Source organism: Acomys russatus, chromosome 28 (genome assembly GCF_903995435.1).
Source record: "Acomys russatus chromosome 28, mAcoRus1.1, whole genome shotgun sequence".
Classification (NCBI taxonomy): Eukaryota; Metazoa; Chordata; class Mammalia; order Rodentia; family Muridae; genus Acomys; species Acomys russatus.
Window position 1 is genome coordinate 17,965,450 of NC_067164.1, and position 13,167 is coordinate 17,978,616.

General features: G+C 43.6%; 1 protein-coding gene across 1 annotated transcript in view; it reads right to left on the reverse strand.

Annotated features, from left to right (window-relative positions):
• Nucleotides 1–5,016: 5,016 nt before the first annotated feature.
• Nucleotides 5,017–13,167, reverse strand: part of Ppef2 (protein phosphatase with EF-hand domain 2) — a 34,651-nt gene continuing 26,500 nt past the window's right edge. The window contains exons 13-17 of the mRNA XM_051170175.1: nt 12,293–12,435; nt 9,806–9,912; nt 8,328–8,491; nt 7,141–7,228; nt 5,017–5,459 (exon numbers count right to left, since the gene is read on the reverse strand). Of these exons, the coding sequence (XP_051026132.1) occupies nt 5,206–5,459; nt 7,141–7,228; nt 8,328–8,491; nt 9,806–9,912; nt 12,293–12,435 (756 nt within the window). The 3' untranslated portion in view covers nt 5,017–5,205. The remainder of the gene's footprint in view (nt 5,460–7,140; nt 7,229–8,327; nt 8,492–9,805; nt 9,913–12,292; nt 12,436–13,167) is intronic.

Here is a 13,167-nt window from a genome sequence, read left to right on the forward strand (position 1 = left end):
GTGTGTATGTCTATGTGTGTGTGTATGTCTGTGTGTGTATCTGTGTGTGTGTATCTGTGTGTGTATGTCTGTGTGTGTTTATGTCTGTGTGTGTATGTATGTTTATGTCTGTGTGTGTATGTCTATGTGTGTGTGTGTATGTCTGTGTGTGTGTATATCTGTGTGTGTGTATGTGTGTGTGTGTGTCTGTATCTGTGTGTATGTGTGTGTGTGTGTGTGTGTATGTGTGTTTCTCATGCCTGAATCCTAATACATGCAAGGTAAAGTAGGGGGAGTCCAGGATCAGCTTAGTCTATCCGTATAAGATCATGTCTGAAAACAAAAAAGAACAGATTTAACCAAGCCTGGTCTTAATGACTGCATTAGAAGTACATCAACCAAGAAGCAATTAGACAAGTAGCTATGTTGTCTAAAGCGTAGAACCTAGCGCCTGTGACATCACTCACAATTCTTGTGCCCAGGACATATTCAAAGAGGTTCTGAGCTCTCTGGCCTAGAGAAACACTCAAGCCATGGTCCTTGTAAATGTCTCGTGTGATCGAAAACCACTGAATCAGACAAAGTGGGGCAAATGTAATCATCTTTAAAAATTTTTTTAAATGAATAATGTAGGGCATATATGTGCATGTGGGGTGGGGTATACACGTGTGTGTGTGTGTGTGTGTGTGTGTGTGTGTGTGTGTGTGTGTGTGTGTGAGTATAGATGCCCTTGGAGTCTAGAATTGGGTATTGGATCCCCTACATCTGTTACTGGTGGTTGTGACCTGCCCAGCGTGAGCACTAAGAACCTAACCTGGGCGCTCTGCAAAAGCAGTGCAAGCTCTTAACTGCTCGGCCACCTCTCCAGCCCCATTTTTTTTAGACCACATCTTGTTAACAAGGCTGGCCTTTGGCTCCTGGCCTCAGATGATTCCTCTTGCCTTGGCCACCTCCACAGAAGCTGGGATGATAAGTGTGTGTGTCGCCACCTCTTGCTCTTGTTCTGTTTGCAGAGTCTGACCCATCACCCATCACAGAAGCCCTTCATCACTAAACTACAGAGTACAGACAACCACAGACATGTGGACAGCTCTTCTTGGGCTTCCAGACACTTCTGATTGTGCTTCTTTTATTTGCCTGTTAAAAAGGTAAACTGAGGCAGAGTATGCTTTTTTTTTTTTTTACAGAAAACAGGAACTCATGAGTTGAGCAGTTCCAAACCAGGAGGGTTCAAGGACCCTCCTAAATAAAGGATACATTTTTATAGAAAAATGTTTGGGTTACAATGGTCAGTGAATTAGCTCAGTGGGTAAGGGCACCTACTGCCAAGTCTGAGGTCCTGAGTTCAATTCCAGGGACCCACATGGTGGAAGGGGAGAATTAACTCCTGCAAGCTGTCTTCTGATCTCCACCTGTGTTTAAGGTATGATATATACACCCCACATAAATAAATAAATATTTGGTAATAAGGTTGCATTTTTTTTTGGCCTATCCCCAAGAATGTCTCTAGTTAACATGCTTGCCTTCATTGGCTGATTCTGATTGGCTAAAGTTCTGATTTTCTTTACAATAGACAGATGCAAAATATAAGGAGAATTGTTTTGCTTATGTTTGCAAAGTTAAAGGTTAAGGTCACTCATGGTCCTAGCCAGAGCTCTGCTCAGGGATCCTTTCCTAGTCTTCGTTTGCGTACTAATTTACTTTAACAAGCCATGTGACTTCCCTGGAAAATATCATATGATACTCTCTTTATAGATGAGGAAACTGATGCTAAATGAGATTAGGGCAAGTTTTCTGTTGAAACCCAACCAAATTGAAGAACAATAAAAAAAAGACTCTGCTCAACTTCTGTCCACTCCGAAGTTTAGTGATCACGCTGGATCTCACCTGGTTGTAGCTATGCCCTGAGGAAGTCTGACCACGTCTGATTTAGCAAGTCTGCTATATTTTTCTCTCATCCTACACTGAAGTCTAATTTTCATATATTTTTGTTTTGTTTTGCTTTTCGAGACAGGGTTTCTATGTGTAGCCTTGGCTGTTCTGGACTCACTTGTAGACCAGGCTGGCCTCGAAGTCACAAAGATCCACCTGCCTCTGCCTCCCGAGTGCTGGGATTAAAGGCGTGCACCACCACACTCGGCTCAAATTAAGGTCTGTATATGATTGTTATATCCTGTAACAATTTGAGACACGGTGTTATTATGTAGACCATGCTGCTCTCCAACTCACAGAAGTCCACCTACCTCTGTTTTTCCAGTGCCAGAACTAAAGACCTACTACACTATAGCTCATAAACTGTAGAAATAATATAATCATTTTTTTCTACTACCTGTTCTAGCTCCCAAATAATGCCAGAGAGGCCAATTAGATTCATTTAATAAGCTTTAAAAGAGGTTCTTCACAGACACGACAGTGCCACATCCCCACTGCAACCAAACCTTGGGGCACAGAGATCAGAATCTGAATACACAGCGCACCAGACCATCCCCCTGTCATAAACATTTTCAAGTCTGTGGTTTTCTCCTTGCTCTTTATATTCCTCTCCTTGTAGTTTATTTGCTGAAAAAGCCCACTCATTTGTCTAGGCATCCTCACAGACTGCATGCCTTTAAGAAATTGTATTTGTTTTCAAAATTTCATCTCAATCTTTACTAGTTTGCCATTTATATAAAAAGTGAAAGTCCCACCCAGCCAAGCAAAACCACAGCCAACAGCAGACCACTCTTTAATGGTTGTGCAGCATTTGATAGAGTGGAGAGGGTAATTTTTTTCCCCCTAGATGCCTCAGGTAAAACTAGACAGCATCTTGGGTGGGGGTGGGGGTTATGTAGCCTACTTCTGTCCGTTTTATTGAGTCACACACTCAGAAAGTCCTCTAAAGTTCTCCTTCATTCACAAATAAAGTGAGGGAAATGAGACAGTTTTTCATTAAGCAGCGGAAGAGACAGTAAATTACTAAAAGAACTCCATTCATTCACCTCTAGCAAACCTTCGAAACGACTCCTCTCAAAGCTGTGAGTCGTGGTAAAATTCACATCCTGGGGCTTGAGAGCTATTTGGAATACATATCAAACCACAGAACATTCACAGTTTTGATGGGTGTGTCTTTGTTTGTTTGCTGTTTGTTTGTTTTTTGAGACAGGGTTTCTCTGTGTAGCCCTGACTGTCTTGGACTCGGTTTGTAGACCAGGCTGGCCTTGAACTCACAGTGATCCGCCTGCCTCTGCCTCCCCATGTGCTGAGATTACAGGCATGTGCCACTACACCCTAGCACCTGGGAAGTAGAGACCAAAGGATTGGGAATTCAAGGCCATCTTCAACCATAGACTGAGTTCAAAGGTAGCCCTAGCTCAGGTTAAGAGGGTGTGTGTGTATGTGGTGAATACATGTGTATGGTATCCGTGAGTGTGGTATGCATGTGTGTGTAGTTTGTATGCACATGTGAGGTGTGTGGTGTGTGTGTGTGTGTGTGTGTGGTTTGCATGTACATGTGGGGTGTCTGTATTGTGTGTGTGTGGTGTATGCAAGTGGATGGTATATGTGTGTGTGTGTGCATGCATGTGTGTGCATGCATGTGTGTGTGCATGCATGTGTGTGTGCATGCATGTGTGTGTCCATGCATGTGTGTGTGCATGCATGTATGGTTTGCAAGTATATGTGTGGTGTATTGTAGCTGTTAAATTACCAATATGACCTAATAATGTTTATTATCAGGCCTCAAATTCTTATTAAGGCAATATTTTCTAACCGGCTAGTGATCAGTCAAGACACAGACACCTGTTATATTTTAAAATAGCCTTAGTTAACCTGGGGCAGGGCAGATATTAATCCCCTAAACTACTTCCCATAGTGGGGCAGGTATGGGATCCCTGCCCCAATCCCATGCCATCTTCTAATAATTTCTATCAAGCTACCTCCCATCCATAATCCCATATACTTGCTAATACTTTTCATCTGGGCCAAATCTCCATCCACGCCAGCCATGTGCTTTCCTTCCACCTAACCCATGATGGCACAACCTCCTTCTTCTCCCTTCTCCTCCGGTCTCCTTCCTCCCAAGATCCTCTTTGTCTCTCCTAGCCACGCCTATTCCATTTGTCCTGCCCAGGTGTGATGGCCTTTTATTGGTCAAATAGGTTAGGCTCTTAGGCAAGGCGGGTCACAGAGACAGCAAGCAGTAATTAGCATCAGACCAACCTCCATCAGTGTGTGTGTATATGCCAGAAGTTGGTGTGTAATGCCTCCATCTCTGCCTCTTTATAGTTTTTGAGACAACGTCTCTCACAGGTCAGAAATTCGTGATTGGCTAGGTTGGCCAGCCTGTTCTTCATTTTTTAGCACTATGTCCAACTTCTCATGAGTGCTGGAATTTCAAACTCAGGTTGTCAGGCTTGCAAGACTTGTACTTTACCAACTGAGCCTTCGCCGCAGCCCCTTGCCAATTCTTTAGAGTAAATCATATCTATACCCTATTGGTTCCGTTTCCTCCCCAAACCCCAAGCTAATACAATATCCTTTGACAAAGCAGCCCCCATCCTGAGATTTGTGTCCTAAAAAAACATATCATTCAAAAATATTAGTACAAAACAGAGCAGCCATGGTGTTATTTACAAAGAACTAAGCGATATATCTGTTTACTAACTGGGAACCAAACTGATTATAGCACATTAATTTGAAAGAAAATTATGCAGCCATTTAATGATAGCTGTGAAGATTACATGGAAAAGTATATACAATTAAATGCAAATTTACTTAAAAAACGAGACCATCAGAGAAGCTGTAAGCCTATAAGGAGAAAAAGTACATAATGAAAAAGATGTGCATTTGGGTTAAAAGTTTATATACAACTAAGAAGCTTTCTTTTTATCAATGACATTTTAAAACAATAAATAAAATATATGAAATAAAAATTATTTGAATTATCAGTGATAACTAGGGTAGATTTGAGAATTTAAACATACCTACACCCTAGTTCTATTTTGTAAAGATTCAGAAATGAGGTTGGGACCACTATCTATTCACAAACACACACACACACACACACATACACACACACACAGAGGCACTCACATCATGCCCAGCCCACCCACCAGCAAATACACAGGTGATTCTTGGTTTCAGTGCCTAGTGGTGGCAAATCCTTAGCATACAGTCCCCCAGGTCTGTGTGGAGTCATAAGCTTGGCATCACCTATAGGCACGGTGGCTGATAAAGACCAGGCTGGCCTCAGGGTGGGCCTGCACTGCTCCAGCCACTCTCGGCAGTGTCAGTGGACTGTAGGCAAGCAGAGGCGTGGCCGTCAGAGCAGGACTGCTCCACAAGGCGGAAGGCCTCCAGGAACTCATTGATGTCGATGTGGCCGTCCTTGTTGAAGTCAATGCTTCTGGCAAGGTCACGGATGCCCTCATCTGTGATGTCGATGTTCATATGAGAGCTGAAGAGCTTCCACGTCTGTCTGAACTCGTCCAGGGAGATGAATCCTTACCAGAGGGCAGAAGGCAGTGAGCACATTTAGTTTTCAGTGCTAGCATCATCTGATTTGCACCTGTTCCCTAATTAGTAAGCAGACACACCCCCCAAGGCTCAGGGTGACATATAAGCTCCCAAGGGACCGCAGAAAAGTATGACTGTTCAGTACTCTTCAGCTGGGAGCAACTGTGCTCCCTTGGAGGAAGAGGCATTTGGCAATGTCTGAGGCATTTTTACAGTTGTAAGAGAGGGGTGCTAGGGCTGGAGAGATGGCTCAGTGGTTAAGAGTGCCATCTGCTCTCACAAAGGTCCTGAGTTCAGAACCCAGCAACCACACGGTGGCTCACAACCATCTGTAATGTGATCTGATGCACTCTTCTGGCCTGCAGGTGTACATGCAGGTAGAACACTGTATGCATAATAATAAGTCAATAAATCTTTACAAAAAAAGAGTGGAGTACTAAACTGGATGTGGTGGTACACACCTTTAATCCCAGCACTCGGGAGGCAGAGGCAGGTGGATTGATGTGAGTTTGAGTCCAGGATAGCCAAGGATACACAGAGAGACTCTGTCTCAAAAAAAAAAAAAAAAAAAAAAGTGGGGTGCCGGGAGTGTCTAGTAGATAAAAGCCAGGGACACTGCTTAACACCATCCATACAATGCACAAAACAAACCCTTCAAAATCCATTATCCAGCCCGAAATGTCGGTAGTGGACGTCTCCTTCTGTTAAGTCATCCCAGATGTAAGCTTATTTATACTGCTCACAAAATGTGTTTACGCTAGGCACACTTGTCCTGGCTACTGGGGATAGAGCTGTGAGGTCTGTTTGAGCCCAGGAGTTAGACACCAGCCTGCATAGTGTAGTGAGACGTCACTTGAAAAGCAACCAGACTGCAACATAACAAGAGCCCTTGCAAACACGCGTGGACAGTTGCTTAGAGTTTATTTTCGGTTTTGTTTTCCGCAAGTTGAACCCGGGCCAGGGCCTCTCAAATGCTGGCAGGGGTTCCATCACCATGCTTCATCCCCAGCTCACCTCAACCACGCTTTTTTCATTGTACCTGTTAGCAGGGGCGAGTGTCTCTGTTCACACATATGCACATGCTCATGCATGCCCCAGTGAGCAGAGGTCAGAGGACAACTTTTAGGAGTCAGTTTTCTCCTCTCTTCTCACTATAGGTTTCATGGCAAGTGTTCCTTTTACCCACTGAGCCATCGCATTGGTCTTTTTTTTTTTTTTTTTTTTTTAAAGGTTCCAAGATCACCAGATGAAGTCAGGACTGGGGCGCACACTGTAACCCCAGCTAGACAGCCAGGCTAGGAAACAGGAAGACTCCATAAACATAAGAAATAAATCCCACCTCTCTGATATTAAAAAAAAAAAAAAAAAAAAGTAAAACCAGGAGGTGGCAGGGCACGCTTTTAATCCCAGCACTCCAGAGGCAGAGGCAGGAAGATCTCTGAGTTCAAGGTCAGTCTGGTCTACAGAGAGAGTTCTAGGTCAGCCAAGGCTCCACAGAGAAACCCTGTCTTTAAAAAAAAAAGATAGTTTTCCAACACTGCTGGGGACAACTTGACATCGGCATGCAACTTGAGAGGAGAGGACTTGTGAAAGAAACTAAAGGGTCTGAGGCAAAATCATTCCTGTGCACGGTAAGTGACACGGTGACAGGGCAATGAGTGATTTTACCTGAATGATCGCTGTCTATGATCCTAAAAATGGTCTCCAAGTTGGATCGGTTTCGATAGAGTTTTTCCAACAGACCCGACTGAATGTTCTGTAAGAAAAAAGAAAAAGAAAACCAAACCAAAACAAAATCTCTTTTTTCTTTTGCCCTAATGTATTAATTAACTCACAATGAACTCTGATAATTTTTCAAGAATGAAGTTATTTTATTACTCTTCTGCCTCACTAGAGTAAAGTAGGGAGGAATGTCCCTCAGGGCAAAAAAAGAAAAAAAAAGAAAAAAAATTTTTTTTTTCTGGAAATAGACTGGTGGATGGTTGCACAGATTTGCAAATGTAGTCATCCCCTCCCACCCACAGGTTCAGCCTCCGTGGGTTTAATGTGGATGAAAATTGTGTCAGTCCTGAACACGTACAGACTTCCTTCTCACTACTGCCTCTATGATCTGGTATTGCCGACTTTTACATAGCATTTGCATTCCATTAGGTATTATAAGAAACCTAGAGACTAAAATCTCCTGCAGGATACGAAGAACCATGCTGCTTTACATAAGAGATCTGAGCAGCCACAGACTCTGAGTACTGTCCTCATGCAGGTACCAAGGGGGGAATGCAGTCTAAACATCACCACCCTGTGCCCTTTCAAGTGGGTCAATTGCATAATGTGTGAATTCTGTTACAATAAAGATGGTTTTCAAAAGCACATAAAAAGTCTCACTTAACTGGAATAGTCAGCAACTGTCTATTGACTAGTGTTTTAAAACGGAGGAAGTGTCAGGGTGCTGGGGAAAGCCAATGAGATTTAAGGTCAGTAGACTTGAGTTTGTGGCAGCTTTGTGTTGGTACTCGGGGTTGATCCAGGGCGTTGGGCATGCTAAGCACATGCTTTCCCACAAACTACACCCTTAGCCCAGGCCTGAGTCACGGCTGAGAAATTCTATAACCCCAAGCTAGTACATTCTCAGGCCTAACAGGAGGATGACCCCTTCCTCTAGGGAGTTTGGCAATTACCTGAGGCAGCTTCCTAAACCCCTTAATATACAGGCCAGCACACAGGAATGTCACAAATAGTTGCTCCTGTTTTCCCTACCCTACCTTTGGGGCCCTAAATAGCTATGTCAGAATTGAGGGGCTTCCTGGTGGGGTTCGGAGGCCGCAGTGTGCTCCCAAGCATTACCAGCACACCCTCACCTCCCGGCTCAGCTGTTCTTTGGCCAGACTCTCCAACCAGGACTGGTACTCCAACACACTGTCTGCTGAGGTGTTCACCAGTTGTGGCCGCAGCATCCGCCATGGCAGTCCCAGGTGTAGCACAGACTCCACGGCCACTGCCCAGTCACTCAGGGCGATGACACCTGCAGAAAAGACCTGACCTGTTGACCCTCCACTTACAGCAGGTTGTCCATGCAGTGCACACAGTTTTAGGCTTGATCCTTGAATTGTTGGTGGGTAACAGGAGCAATGGGCATTGCCACTACTTTTGTTGGTCGTGGCAGAGTTGACTGGAAACCATGCTTGCCAGGTAATACACAAGATGGCCAATTAAAGTGGAATTTCAGATAGACGGCAAAGCAGAAAAGAGTGTGTCAAATGTAATGTGAAACTTTGTGTTTGCCTAAATTAAAACTTAATCATTAAAAAATAAAAGTTTTTTTTTTTAATTTATTAAGTTTGGGTGCATGAAGATTACTGTAAAAAACTTAATAAAACATTGTATGTATGTGTGTATGTGTATCTATGTATATGTATGTGTGTATATGTGTGTATTATGAGTGTGTACATATATGTGTATGTATGAGCTGATATGTACATGTCTGTCTGTCTGTCTGTATGAGTGTATATGTGTATGTGTATTTATGAGTGTATGAATGTGTATATGAATTCACATATATGTATATGTGTGCATGTATAAGCGTGTGTATATGTGTGTTTATGTATGTATGTATATACATGCACATATATGTATGTGTGTGTATGAGTGTGTATGTATAAATGTGAATATATGTATGTGTGTGTACATACATGTGTGGTTGTTTTAAAAGGTAGGTGTTAGTGTAGCTCAGTACAGAGCACTTGCCTAGCGTGCACAAGGTCTTGGGTTCAATTCCCAGTTTCTTTGTTTTTTCGAGACAGGGTCTCTCTATGTAGACCAGGCTGGCCTCGAACTCACAGCGATCCGTCTGCCTCTGCCTCCCGAGTGCTGGGATTAAAGGAGTGCGCCATCACCCCCAGCCACAATTCCCAGTATTGAAGAAAGAATCTATGTTCTACTTTCCTTGGAATGTATTATTCACCGAAACCCTTAAGAGCCTATAATATATGCATATAAGTGTTTTCTCCATTTCTGATAGAGCTGCAGTTAATCAAAGTTTGGTAAGCCATTCCATCAAACTAAGTAAAAACAAAATGTTAAGCTCAGAAACAAGTGATCATGGTGGGCCACCTCTACTCACTACCTGCTTGGTTCTGGGCCTGACTCTTCCCATGATGCATTGCTCTCACCATCGGCATCTGGCCAAGTTCCTGCTCTGCTATAAGCTTAGCATTTAAAAAAGATTACAAAATCGACATTAAGGTGAAGACCGGAAGTCGTTTTCACCCCCTAACCAGTGCTCCTGCGCTCCCGCTGGCTTGCAGAGACTGCCTAGGTTTATTTGCTCTGTCCTTACCGGTCTCACTAATGTCATGCTTCCTAAACTCAGCCAGCAGGTCCGAAGAATGGGCAAATAATTTTTGCCTCAGGGCTCTCAGGGCTGACTCCTCCACCCTGCTGATCCTGGAATGGGAGAAAAGGGAGTTTGTGAAAAGCTCAGTCTGTCAATCTGAGTCCTGGGCTCTAGCACAGCGCCTCCCTCCACGCCCCCCCCCCCCCGCGCCCCAATCCCCCACCCTCTCAGTAGCTCAAGGTCCCAAGAGCTCAACTTTGGAGAGAGGTGTTCCTTCTCATTTCCCCCCACTGTCCCTCACTTTCCCCAGTTGTGTGTGAACAGGACTAGTCTGGGGGACACTGTTCCTTCCTACTCCAGGGCGGCGAGTGGTTCCAGTCTGGAGAAAGATCACCTCTGCGGTGGTCATGTGCTCTAACCAGACTGTACCTCCACTGTTCCATCAAAAACAGGCATAAAAGGCCACTGGCCCCAAAAGGTGAAAGTGGAGATTAAATAAATAAATTCATAGTGAGCATTTAGCAGAAAGCCTGGCATCCACTATGCGCCATTTGAAACATACTGAGTCAGCATATTTTCCTCATATTGTATAAGTATGTTAAGCAGAAAATGAGATTTATGACTGTGACAGTTACAGTCCTAGCCCAGTTTTCTCATGTTTTAGGGGTGAGTCAATCAAGTAATTCTGGGCATAACACTTGACCTAAAATTGATGAGCAATAAATACTTATAATTGAAGGGACAAGAGATAAAAATGAGATTTTAAAAATCCAAATTTGTAATATTTTATTGAAGGCCAACCATTCTATAAATAATGAGCAGCTAGCCGAGAGCAGTGGTGCACACCTGCAGTCCCAGCACTCAGGGAGGCAAAGGCTGGTGGATCTCTGTGAGTTCGAGGCCAGCCTGTTCTACAAAGTGAGTCCAGGACAGCCAAGGCTACACAGAGAAATCCTGTCTCAAAAACAAAAACAAAATGATGATGATGATGATGGTGACGGTGATGATGATGATGATGAAGAGCTAACCTGTCTTTCCAAGTGACTTTATTTTTTAAAGCATTTTTGTCATGTTTGATAAAAAAAATATTCATTGTAGGCCAGGTGTAGTGGCCCATGCCTTATAGTCCCAGCACCCTTTAGGCAGAGGTTCAGGAGTTCAAGGTTAGTCTTGGCTACAGTCAAGAGTTCAAGGGTAGGGCTGGAGAGATGGCTCAGAGATTAAGAGAACTGGCTATTCTTCCAAAAGTCCTGAGTTCAATTCCTAGCAACCACATGGTGGCTCACAACCATCTTTAATGAGATCTGGTGCCCTCTTCTGGTGTGTAGGCACACATGGGGACAGAGTACTGTATAAAAAATAAATAAATAAAATATTTAAAAAAAAAAAAAAGAGTTCAAGGCTAGCCTGGATTACATGAGACACTTGTGAAAACAAAACAAAACAAAAAGAAAAAGTTTTGTTTTAAAGAAGGAAAACATTTGTTGCATTTTTAGTTATTTAACTAATAACCCAGACAAGGGCTCCATTAACCCTTTAAAAATTGTGTGAGCTATCTAAAACTTGGTCCAAAGCGAATGGGTGTACAAGCACATGAGCTTTGTCTAGAATTTGGTGTGTGTGTGTGTGTGTGTGTGTGTGTGTGAGAGAGAGAGAGACGTGGACCCCAGGGATAGAACTCAAGCTGTCTGGCTTGGTTGCAAATGTCCTAGCACGTCAAGCCATCTTGCCAGTTCATCTGCATAGATGTAGGTTGGGAACTTGGTGCTCAGTACGGTGTTGGAAGTTTTAGAGGATGAGGTCAAGAAGAAGGTCCTTAGGTCATGACCATCCCCCATAATCCCTTGCCACCACAGCACAAGAGATAGTTCTGTGAACTATTAAAATAGATGGAACCTAATGCTGCCCCTTTGTCTGCTTTCTACCTCAAGGTGTGACCTTTCCCAGACTCCTCATTCTGATGAGATGCCATCTGCAGCTAGGGACAGACCCAGGGGCTGCCCAATCTTACATGTCCAGCATCCAAAATTATATGCTAAGTAAGATCATTTTCTTTAGCAATACCTTGCATCAGGTATTTCGTTATAACAACTGCAAACAGGATTAGGCAGGTATCGCGTAGTGCCTGCCTGTGTTTTCAGCTCTTGAGAGGCAGAGGCGAAGGGAACAGGAGAAGGGAGGTCAGAGGTCATCCTTACCTATATGTGAGGTTAAGGCCAGCCTGGACTACATGAGAAAAAAAGAAAGAAAAAAGAAAAGAAAGAAGGAAGGAAGGAAAAGTCTTGCCTTTGCTAGGCAATGGTGGTGCATGCCTTTAGTCCCAGCAGAGACACGAAGTTCTCTGTGAGTTCAAGGCCAGCGTGATCTACGTAAAAAATTCCAGGACATCCAGGGCTACACAGAAAAACCCTGTCTCAAAAGACAAAAGCAACAAACAAACCAAAAAAGAAAGAGAGGAAGGGAGGAAGGGAGGAAGAAGAAAAGCCTTGCCTTTGCCTCATGGTTAGCCTGTGAGTCGCCTTGTTGGCTTGGTACCGCACAATGTGTGGGGTCAGGGATGGTCCCAGTTTGACGTAAGCTCCTCTGTTGCTGCCAACTTCATAGTAATTGGAGGCAGAAAAAATGGTTAACACCTGAATCAAAACGGAAGAGACACAGAGTTTATGCATACTGAAGAGTCTCCGTCCTCAGCCCCACTGGCCAACCCCACATCCAGGCGGCTTCTCACACTCATCTATGGACCTTCCTCCCTTCCTTCATTGCTCCCTTCCTTCCCCCCTTCCTCCTCTCCCTCCTGGTACAGCCCTCTCTCTGTTCTCAATGCTATTAGGGAATCATGGCTTGTAGACATGCAAGTTGATTGGAGATCAGTAACATGATTTCACATCTTTATCCGAGGTAAGATTAGCAGAAGGTGTTATAAACAAAGGGGTAATACACCTCCTTTGGTTCAGCTTAGAAGCAGGCTGGGTCTTATGAGCTGGGACAGTCATTATGTGTGGCAGGCAAATTAGTTCTAAAGCTGGTGAGCTACATCAATGCAAGTTTTTTTGTTTCCTTGTTTTTGTTTGTTTGTTGTTTTGTTTTTGTGTGAGCAGATTTGGTTTTTTGTTTTTGTTTTTCTCTGTTTAGCCTTAGCTGTCCTGAACTCATTTTATAAACCAGACTGGCCTCAAACTCATAGAGATCCTACCATCTCTGCCTCTCCAAGTGCTGAGAATACAGGTGTGCACCACCACCAGGCTTGTCTTCTTCTTCTTCTTCTTCTTCTTCTTCTTCTTCTTCTTCTTCTTCTTCTTCTTCTTCTTCTTCTTCTTCTTCTCCTTCTTCTTCTTCTCTTCTTCTTCTTCCTCTTCTTCTTCTTC